Source organism: Pseudorasbora parva, chromosome 1, assembly GCF_024679245.1.
Source record: "Pseudorasbora parva isolate DD20220531a chromosome 1, ASM2467924v1, whole genome shotgun sequence".
Classification (NCBI taxonomy): Eukaryota; Metazoa; Chordata; class Actinopteri; order Cypriniformes; family Gobionidae; genus Pseudorasbora; species Pseudorasbora parva.
In genome coordinates, this window is record NC_090172.1 from 39,913,249 (window position 1) to 39,924,027 (window position 10,779).

General features: G+C 36.6%; 4 protein-coding genes across 6 annotated transcripts in view; 1 reads left to right on the forward strand and 3 right to left on the reverse strand.

Moving 5' to 3' along the window:
- rfx7a (regulatory factor X7a) overlaps positions 1–1,892 on the reverse strand; it is a 47,835-nt gene extending 45,943 nt beyond the window's left edge. Inside the window, exon 1 of the mRNA XM_067440414.1 lies at positions 1,511–1,892. Coding sequence (XP_067296515.1) covers positions 1,511–1,626 — 116 coding nt within the window. The 5' untranslated portion in view covers positions 1,627–1,892. The remainder of the gene's footprint in view (positions 1–1,510) is intronic.
- A 537-nt stretch (positions 1,893–2,429) lies between these two features.
- tex9 (testis expressed 9) lies at positions 2,430–6,606 on the forward strand. Of its 2 annotated transcripts, none has more exons than XM_067440417.1 (12): positions 2,430–2,481; positions 2,774–2,898; positions 3,064–3,127; positions 3,280–3,359; positions 3,436–3,481; positions 3,574–3,650; positions 3,752–3,930; positions 4,016–4,098; positions 4,182–4,355; positions 5,693–5,827; positions 5,976–6,110; positions 6,218–6,606. In XM_067440417.1, exons 1-12 carry the CDS (start codon positions 2,443–2,445, stop codon positions 6,302–6,304), a joined length of 1,224 nt encoding a protein of 407 aa, XP_067296518.1. In that variant the 5' UTR covers positions 2,430–2,442; the 3' UTR covers positions 6,305–6,606. The 2 variants fall into 2 exon arrangements, with proteins under 2 accessions (XP_067296518.1, XP_067296519.1); XM_067440418.1 differs by having other exon boundaries at positions 3,755–3,930; positions 6,218–6,604.
- Positions 6,607–6,620: 14 nt separating this feature from the next.
- calml4a (calmodulin-like 4a) lies at positions 6,621–8,011 on the reverse strand. 2 transcript variants are annotated; one of them, XM_067440420.1, is made up of 5 exons: positions 7,910–8,011; positions 7,791–7,821; positions 7,496–7,636; positions 6,944–7,132; positions 6,621–6,758 (listed from the first exon to the last, which is right to left on the reverse strand). In XM_067440420.1, exons 1-5 carry the CDS (start codon positions 7,910–7,912, stop codon positions 6,661–6,663), a joined length of 462 nt encoding a protein of 153 aa, XP_067296521.1. In that variant the 5' UTR covers positions 7,913–8,011; the 3' UTR covers positions 6,621–6,660. The 2 variants fall into 2 exon arrangements, with proteins under 2 accessions (XP_067296521.1, XP_067296522.1); XM_067440421.1 differs by lacking the exons at positions 7,791–7,821; positions 7,910–8,011 and having other exon boundaries at positions 7,228–7,784.
- A 102-nt stretch (positions 8,012–8,113) lies between these two features.
- On the reverse strand, positions 8,114–10,740 carry cln6a (CLN6 transmembrane ER protein a). The gene is made up of 7 exons (XM_067440419.1): positions 10,199–10,740; positions 9,977–10,091; positions 9,798–9,896; positions 9,485–9,673; positions 9,351–9,406; positions 9,126–9,245; positions 8,114–8,924 (listed from the first exon to the last, which is right to left on the reverse strand). Exons 1-7 carry the CDS (start codon positions 10,243–10,245, stop codon positions 8,657–8,659), a joined length of 894 nt encoding a protein of 297 aa, XP_067296520.1. The 5' UTR covers positions 10,246–10,740; the 3' UTR covers positions 8,114–8,656.
- Between the last annotated feature and the right edge of the window lie 39 nt (positions 10,741–10,779).

Below are 10,779 nucleotides of genomic sequence, written 5' to 3' on the forward strand. Positions count from 1 at the left end.
AAATTTACAACAGAAAGTAGTATAACAATTTTAATCAATAACCAAAAAAAGGTGATTATCAAATCCATGTTTGGACAGACTACATTAAATTAATTAATTCACTGCTAAAAGGTCAACCTATAGAGATAAATTCGGTAAAATCTTTATCTCTAAATGCTTGTAAACTAAACTGATATTGTATAGTATTTTTGTGTGCATTTGGTTGTTATTATTTTTGTTAAGATTAAATGAATTGATAAAATAACTGTCAGTTACGTCTAAAATAACTGCAATCTATTCTAAATCCACAGATAACAACAGTCCAGCCCACCAAGTGTGACAAATTTCAAACAAATTGAAACAAAACTGCATTCAAACATAAGTAAACACTGTTAATTAATGATTGAATTAATTGCTATTTGTCACCCTAAACTAGTCTGCTTAAAGATTCTCAGGATATGACAAGTAATGTCATAATATCCGTTAAAATTTCGTTTTTTTTTTTTAATAGTTGCTTACGAGTACTATATATAGCTATAGAATTATAGACACATACATAACAGTACAGGACGTACAGTAGCCGCTGCTGCAGATGCATGTCGTTGAGAGCATGTCTCAACATGCAAAAACAAGGGTGGTGGTGAGGGGGATGGAGGCTGCAAAATAATCGTGTCAGCGATTTTTTTTCTTTCTTTTTTTTTTAGCTGCCACAAGCAATGTTCTTCAACGATGATAAATTCTAGGAAAAATTACGAACCTAAGCCAGGACTTGGTTGAGTGACCATGCACACAGAAGCTATATAAGTTTTATTGTCTTCACAAATATACGGAGTAATACAAATGCATGTAGAACGCATGCGCTGCTACGCTATAAACATCATGAGCCATGGATGCATGTTTCAAGATGTCTTAATCTTTAATACCAGTAACTGAGCGCGTAGACGGTAAATTTATACATATTTTGGATCACCGCAACACAAACTAGAATGGGAAGGGTACAATAGGTCTGTCGGATGCAGTGCCTACAAGGACAGCAGCAGCATGTCTATGATGCACACTCGCCGTTTAAATGCGCGCGGCTGTACCCGGCTGCTGCTGCACGAGTTGTTTACCATCACTAGCGCGCCCACTAAATCTGTTAAGAGCGCATGGTCGCGGGGAATCTTTCACCCACTTCAAGACACAGACGTTTCACTTTCTGCACTTTTACAAGAAGACAAAAAAAACTCTTAGCGGATAAATAACGACTACACTCTCCAAGACAGGCAATACGAGTAACCAACCTCAGATTTCTTAAAGATAATTACATCTACTCAGTCCAAAACAAACAACTTTGATAAGTTCACGTATCGTTATCATAAAGAAAGAAACGGTGAGATTAGTTAAGGACACAGAGGTACTGTAGCCATGACTCACTGTCAAGTGGAAACGAGGGACCATCTAGAGCTAATTAGGATGGAGAGTCTTCGATCCCATTAACCCCCACATCCAGCAGCAGCACTCACTTACTGCCCATTTCAGACAGACTTACCAGATTGAGTTCTTTATTTTTAGCTGCAACGCGTTCGCCTCGTGTCCTTGCAATCCTTGAACTGCGGAAGGTAACGGTCCTACCCCAGGACCAGACTGCTGCTGGTCATCAGCCATCACGATGCGACTCTGCTGAGACGAGGATGGGGATCTAACAAGTAGGCCTTAACCTGAACCTGGAGAATGCAGCTGTCCCCCGTAAATAGTACATCACGATCACCGCCTGTTGATTTCACTGACAAATCGGACCTGGCTCCAATAGAACACGTTGGTAATTCATGGTTTGTGGTTGCAGCTGAGGTTCCTATCCATGCGCGTGCACCAGGAGCAAGGAAACACTTCGAGCTGCAGCAGGTTCAGAGTCAGACACACTACCTACCTAATAGCTCACTGGCGACCACTGTGGAAGCTGCTGCTGCTGCTGCTGGGACCGCGCATGCGCACTGCGCCACCAGTGGAAACACGAGGGTGCGCCAGGGAGTTCGTCTAGTTCGGTAGCATAATCACTCATGTTCTTCTGAAGCATAACTGACTGTCAGTAATAATTGATATGATAATATCCCACTCGTTGTTTTACAAGATTCCCATCATATTATCAGTCACATAAAGAATTCACCTTGGAGTTTGTGTTGGCATTCCCTGTCATGTAGTGCAATAAATAAATGTATTACAACAACAAATTATCTTAAATACACATTATACTTCTTTTATATTTTATTTATTGCCAAGTAAATTGCGTATAACTAGTATACTTATATATATATATATATATATATATATATATATATATATATATATATATATATATATATATATATATATATATATATAAATCGCCTTTTGAACACCATTTGACATATAAATGCCCTTAAATAAGGCCTTGTGGGAAGTTCGACACCGTTGCTTAGCAACGTCGTCTCGCCACTATCAAAAATGGCAGACCGCACACCCAGACCCGCGCTACCTCCTGCTGTAAGTCTAACGAAATACAACTGTTTAATCCTCGTTTCGAGTTATACTGTATTAATTACAGGTTTACCTAAAGTACTCTGTTGTGTTGTGTATCTACGTGGCAGTTATTTTAATACTCAGCTGGAAATGATCAGACATGAAAATGAATGTTACCAGACCGAGCAATAGCCGTCTTCATTGAAAAAAACAAAACAACAACAACAAAATCGTGATAAATAAGAAAGAAAGTAGTATTTTGAGGTTGGAGAAAGATTGATAATGGCAATAACAGTGATACTTTCTTTCTACTCAGTTAAAAAAGCCCCAAACGTCTTACTCGGAAAGGCCTTCCAGACCCAGACCTCAGAGCAGGTCTTCATCTGCTCCTTCAAAGAAACCACCGCAAATGGACCTCTTAGCTAAAGAAGAGGAATACAAGTACTTGTGGTTTTATTATTAAATGCACATTCGTTTTAATACACTGATTTGTATATAGCTTATACGTGACTTGAATGAAAATGAACAGGTGGCATAAATAATTTAGATTAGAACATGGTGTCTTATATTATATATCTAACTGCTTGCAACTCTGATACTTCTCAGACGTCTCAATGCAGAACTAGAAGCAAAAACAGCAGAACTTGTTCGGGAAGCAGAGAAAGTTATGGTAAGAGTAGACAAAAGTATTATTTTGATAAGAAATCTTCGCAACATCTGAGAGAATATGGCCTGTACTTTTAATGTGTATGCATCGCTTAAAGTAGCCTGTCATATGTGCGATTTTACATTGACACTGTTTTCTTTAATTGTGGTTTTCAGAGGGATCAAAATGAGGTGCTCTCCAAACCAATTTCCTCTCATCTCTCCATTGATACTGACCGTGATTTTGAGGATTCTAGGTAACAGTTCTCACAATTTGACATAAGCATAAGCAACATAATTTTTTTGCACATAACTTTTTGTTTGTCTTATTAGGATGGTGAATATAAAAAAAGAAACAACATCAAAGCAGCCCACTACGGTACAACTGAACAATCATATAAATCAGTGCAAATTTGGATTAGATACAAGACCCCATTACTTACATGAACCCATTTCTGTTGTGTTATGTAGATCATAAAAAACAAGACATTCTCTGAAAAATCTTCAAAGCCAAGCAAGCCAGGCTCAGGAAATAGAAAAAATGCTCAGTAAGTTTGTTCTCAAAGTTTTATTATAATAAAATAATTATAAAAACATTTATTTTATATAATGAAATGCAATAAATCTAAATGATTGTTGGTCTTTGGAGTAGTGTCAACAGAAAAGCAACACACACTGTGGTCGATGATGTTGCTATTCCTGAAGACTTTGGGGATTTCTCGCTTGCTAAGACAATCAGCAATATTGAGAACAGGGTTAGTGATGATCTCACTGAGGAACACTTGCAGGATGACATCATGCCCAGTGTTGGAGATGAGATGGGCGCAGGTTGGTTCAAAAGTGACCAAATATGTTCAAATATTGAACTTGTTGTGCTGTTATACTATTTGCATTATGACATTCATTCTTACAGAGGCTCAGATCAGATTTTTGAAGGCTAAACTTCGAGTAATGCAGGAAGAATTAAACAGACTCTCACATGAATGCAACAAGAAGGTAAGCAGATAGATATGTTTTCAAGGTGGGTTAATCTATTTAGTCAGGTTAAGTTTGCTCAAAATCCCTTTTGTGTCTTGAAGGATGACGAAAACAGCACTTTAAGTAGCAAACTAAAGGATGTGGAAGAGGAAAGGGCAAGATTGCAGAAGACTACAAATGTCCAACAGACTCAGGTTGAGAAACAAAGAGCTTTAGCTGAAGAATCCAGTCGGAAGTGTGAAGGTCTGCAACAGCAAGTGGCAGCACTGCAAAAGGTACTTGAATAAAATATTTAAATATGTATATATTACAAAAACATTACAAAATATGATTACATTTTTTCCCCACAATCTACTGAAACTTATTGAAGTTACTTTCTGGCAGAACAAGTGACAAAAAATGTACTGCATTAACTAAGTATCAATCTTCTATTTTTACCTTACTAAAACCTCAATTCTTATTGGAGATGTATAACATTATATGCCATGATTCCTGTTAATAAGAGCTGTGCCAGGTTCCAGAGCCGTGGAATCCTTGGCATGGGCCCTTTAACCTGATTCCTCCTCTATGTGTAAAGTGAGACTATGCCACAGCTGCTCAGAGTGCAGAGCACACTGCACTTGGGCTTCTGGGATGGATATCTTTGGAACTCACTCTGTCCCTTATGATAGGGACATGGTGGACATAATGATGGTAGAAAACTAGATAACTAGATAGAAATTCCTATAAGAATGGGACATATTGCTTAAAAAACACCTTTTCATTGCTATCTTACTTTAGACTTATTGCACATTGCATGATGTTTGGGTGGGTTGGGGTTAAAAGCCCAAAAAAGAAAATTCCATCATCATTTGCTCACCCTCATGTCGTTCCAAACCTGTTAGACTTTCATTCTTCTTCAAAACACTAGCTTTCTGTCCCTCTGTTGACAGTGCACGCAACAACCACTTTGATGCTTCAAAAAGTTTATAAAGTCATTGTAAAAATGATGATCAGAACTAATCAGAAAGTTGAACTAATATATTCAACCTGTTCATAAAAAGCGACGGTGCATTATTTTGTTAAATTGATATGGATTAGTTTTACAATCTCTTTGTGAATTTTTTTAAGGGTCAGTGGCGTAGCTGTCAGTGGAGGGACCGAAATCTTTCAGATTTCATTAAGATAAACAAAAGTCTTACTGGTTTGGAACAACATGAGGGTGATTAAATGATTACAGAATTTTCATTTTTTGGGGGGTAAATTAGCCTTTAAATAAATTATATATAATATATATAGTAATTTACCCCAAAAAATAAAAAAAATTCTGTAATCATTTAATCACCCTCATGTTGTTCCAAACCAGTAAGACTTTTGTTTATCTTAATGAAATCTGAAAGATTTCGGTCCCTCCACTGACAGCTACGCCACTGACCCTTAAAAAAATTCACAAAGAGATTGTAAAACTAATCCATATCAATTTAGCAGTATAATGCATCGTCGCTTTTTATGAACAGATTGAATATAGGCTTGTGTATATATATATATATATATATACCATCGGGACATCTGCAAATACAACTTGCACTCTGTTTTCTTTAGTTATACGTAAATGCCTGTCGGTATACTCTAGGAGTTGGAGAGCCTGAAGAGGACCCATAAGCAGGCCGCCAGTACACACAGTGCAACAGAAGTGCGGTTGAATAGAGCTCTGGAGGAGGTTGAGAAGGCTAAAACTCAGCTCAACAAACTCAAACAGAGCAGTAAGGTAATGTGAACTCAAAACCAAGTGATGTGTATTACAATTTTTGTGTGCAACAAATCCTTGAGTGAACTTTTTGGCACAACAATTTACTCCAGACGTATTTGAAATTTAGATGGCATTTTTGTTAGTTTAACTTCTTCTCTAACTGAAGGATTCAACCAGTCAGGAGCACCAGAAGATTGAAACCTTACAAGCTGAGAACAGAAAGCTGGAAAGACAAAATGCTGAGCTCATCATGGGTTTTAAAAAGCAACTAAAGCTAATAGATGTTTTAAAAAGACAGAAGGTAAGAAATCAGCCCATTAGACCATTACTGTAATATCATATCAATCTCACTAACCTTACTAGAAAAAACATAAAAAGCATTTTATGTTTCTGCTGTATTTTTGAAAGATGCATTTTGAAGCGGCCAAGCTGTTGTCCTTCACTGAAGAGGAGTTCATGAAAGCTTTGGATTGGGGAAAGGATGGAGTCTCATAGGTTTCTGTTTTGTTCTTTGTAAATAGATTTAAAAATTAGATGATGTTTTACAACAAACAGTGTCAATTTCAAGAGCTCATTCACGGTTCAACAATCTTCAAACTACAATAAATAATAATATGCTGAATATCATGACAGTGTTTATTAACCTCTCCACAATAATTAAATTACATCATGATTGCCATCTAGTGGTGCATACTGAAACAACAAAATATATCCAAATATGAATTTTTCATTTGAGCATTTAATCATTTGTTATTTTTATATACAATGTATACACAGAACAAAAATAAATTATTCCCGCTAGTATATAACTGCTTTATTCAGCGTATAGGAAACACACTTATTCTTCTTCATTAGTAGTCCACTGTAGGAAGTGTGACCATTCTGATGAACTCCTCATAATGAACAAGTCCATCACGCCCAACATTAGCCTCTTTAAAAAGCTCATCCACTGAAAAATAACACAATTAACAGTTAAACTCCTCAAACAGGATACATCCCTAAAAAAGGCATGACTTAAAGGGGATTATTACTTATCAGTTAAAACACAGAAAAAACACGTGCCAATTTCATTTGATTAGCTCTGATCTTTGAATAAATCAACATAAAACCAGGACAATCTCAGATGATTTATACCTTCTTTTTCAGTGAGCTTTTCTCCCAAGCCAGTGAGTTTAGCCCTCAACTCAGAGGCCAGAATGTAGCCCTTCTTGTGTTTGTCTGTCATGCGCATAGCCTCCAGAATTTCAGTCTTAGGATCCTCCTGCTGCATCTGTCTGTGCATCATGGTTAAAAATGTTGAAAAGTCCAGCTCCCCTGTCTTATCTGTGGTTGGGATACAGCAGAAAAGATGTATGAACTACTAACATTAAAGAAAGCAAAGAATTGATTCAAACACAATTAAGTACTGAATATTTTACTTCAGCTTTTGTTAGATTCCAGTGCCTCAGCAAGCTCTTACACTGGCCATATAAATCAGGTCATCATAACTAAAAATCTGATTGTTGATTAAAGGGTTTGTTTGTTTGTGTGTGTGTGTGTGTGTGTGTGTGTGTGTGTGTGTGATTAGCATAATGAGAACACTGGTCCAATTAGCCACAGGTGGCACAAGGAAGCTGAAAGAGTTGACAAGAAAGACATATTCACAATTCAAATGGAATGTATTAATCATGAGGTCTACGATGTTACCTATTTTGTGGATCTGCAGATGTCTATCCACTTCATTAAATGTGGGACTTGTACCCAAACAGCGCATGACCGTAATAAGGTCTTTGGCTTCGATCTTCCCCTTGCGCTTCTTGTCATAAAGTGAGAAACATTCTTTGAACTCTACATGAAAACATGTAAAACTACAGTGAAAAACAATTCCACACAATTATTAATTCTTATAAATGTAGTTTAAATTTAGTTCTTTAAAAAAGAAGTTTATTTTACTATATTCATGTATTTACATTGCACTTTATTTCTGTGTAACAAAGCTTACCATCAATCTGAGTTTGTGATAAGAATTTTGCCTGTAAAGAGAGGTTTTAAAAAAACATGTTGAAAAATCTAATAACTGAATGAAAATAAAATGTAAAAGAAAATATTCATCAAACTCACCATGTCTACACACGTATCGGCTGTTCAGGTAAAGAGTCACTCCCTCTAGATTACCTGTAGGATCTAAAGTCCACTGCAGTGGACACGTAATTGATAGCCTTGTTGTCATAGGAACATTGACATAGCAATCCAACTATCATGTTATACTGTCTGCTACAGAAGGTGCAGCTCATGATCACACTCACTGACTCATAAAAAGGTATATTTAGGGAGTACAAACTTTATTTAGATAAAAAAGGACATAAAAGCAACAATTTTACAGTAACAATGAAGAAATGTATTCATTCAATATACCAAAATGACCATAGTTTTGCCTTAGGCAGACACAAGGAGTAAGTAACACTGGAACTTAAAGGGTCCACAAATCCTTTTTTTTGTTTTTTTAGGTCCGCTTATAATGTTAAAACATGTATGCATATTACACATGCTATATAAGTCTTGGTTGTGGCAAATAAACTTTAAGCAATTGGAATTGCACTATAACAAAACACTGTGAAAAAATTTGAAATGAGTGGTTTTGCAGCTTGGTTTCAATAAATCTGTTTTCCGTAAGTTGAGTTCTGAAACGTACAATGAACACTTAAATGTCAAAAGATCAAGGAAAATCTGATTTCTCAATTTATTACCCCTTTAACCCCAACCCAAATGTAAGACCAAATGTTTTCAGTTTCACTCAATCAAGTTCTCATTAAACACTTTGTATTGGAGAAATAACAGTAAAATGTAGTTCAGGTTTGCTGTTCGTATTTAACTGCCTTTGATGTGTAAGGTGTAAAAGGACCAAGGCTCGGGGACATAGATGATACCAGGATACTTCTTGCGCAAAACTTTATCATTCCACAGATATGCGACCCAAACCAGAACTAATCCCAGAGTAATGATGAAGTTATAAAAAAGGAAACGCCCATTGCTGTCTAGCCTGAAGCCCATCCGCCTCTGGCGCATCACAGTGGCAACCATGGCAAAAAAGGTGAAGACATAAAGAACAAAGATCTGCCCCTCAGTAATCAGATACCTGAAAAAATAGACCACATGAATGTTTGGACAACATTAACATTTAATTTCTGATGACTATTGTTGGATCATTTTTTTTTTTTCTTGTTGAATTTTCTCTTTCATTTGGAAATATGTTACATTACAGAAATAAAGTGACTTGAGAGTGTTGCTTCAACTTCATTCTACATATCTTGAAAATGGACTTCAATAATTTACTTACCAGTAGTACACTGCACTAGGGCCAAGTAGTAGCCAACCTGAGTACGGCATCTTCTCTTCTTTAACTTGCGTAAAGCAGCCAGTGAAATACAAGAAGAGAATAAGGAAGAATGGAACATACCTATAATGATAACAGTGGAGGAGGGGATGTTTAAAACTCTACATAATATAATGTAAACTTGTAGTGCAATAACAGATTTGATGTGAGAATGGAAAATATACTTACCACATGCAATGCCCTAAGTGCTCATCATAGTAATACAGAAGCTCAAAGGAATCAATCTGAAAACCACAAAGTATTATTTACCATTAGAAATAGTAGAACATCATTTGTTTGATCTGTAAATCGAGCAACTGTACCAGTGAGGTAGGCTTCAGGTCCTTGATAATGGGGTTTTCTCTGACGGAAAGATGAAGCTGGTATCCACTAAGGATGAGACGATGGTTAATAGAGTCTCCCACTAGGTGTATGCTGGCTCCCATGACAAAGGTGATGATGCTGAGATAAACAGCTGAGCGAGGAAGGGTCGTGGGACTCCGCTCAATCAGCTAGAAAAGGTTACAAACAGATCAACACTTTGCTTTTACTGATGCATCTCAAAATGAAAGCACACCCAAAACATAAGGGTTTTAGAAGAGGAACCCCATTTAAATCGTAGAAGAAAATGTGTACCTTCAGTAATAAGAATGGTGTAATGACATTATATGCCATGTGAAAATAATCTCCAACACTTGGCTTATTTAGAGGAAACCATTCCAGAGGAATTACGATCTAGATGAAGAACATACACAATTGTTAATGGTATTAAAGAAAGGAAGGACATCTTAATCACACCTTGTTTGAACTCGTACCATAGCAATTGGTCTCCCGAAGTCCAGTATCCAGTTTTGCACAGTGAAACAGAGCCATAGATCCGTGTGGAAATAGGACTGTGCTGCTGCAGAAAGTGTTTTCTCAGTCCCAGCCCTGCTTTTAAACATAGTACAAATCACCCGTCTACCCTGGGACATGTTCAGGTACTATTGCACAATTAAATGGTGATATTATAAAGCATTTCAGCATTAAAATCTGACCTCAAATATCCCGGACTCAAAGCTGCAGACTGTGGTCTTCTCCGCATGGTTCAAAAATGTTTCGTTTGTCAAAGTATCCTTTGCAACTCTACTACGGTTTTGAAGCCAATCATTTATTCATTCATTCATTCATTCATTCAGCCATGCAGCCACATGACAAGTCATACACCGAAGCCAAAAAAGTCTAAACACGCCATTAATTTAGTATATATCTAACTCAGTTTCAGGTCACTGATACAGTCAAATATATGCTTATTTAAGATGGTGATGATATTTTTGTTTGTTTGAATCACGTGACATTCTTCCTCAGTTGCGACTGCAACGCAACACGTAGGACACTTACTGCCATCTGTCGGACTTTATTAATATTGTCTGAACCTACAAGATATTTTCATATTTTTATATCTTTATGGCAGACCTAGTTAGTATAATATTCCGAATTCAGCCCTCAACAATGAAAGTAAACATTGCTTCAAAGTGAAAGTAATTATCTTTAATTTTGCTCAAGACTGTCATCAGTCCATTTGTTTTCGACTGTAAACTGTTGTAATTTATTTTTATCCTTTTGATTTTAAATTTTC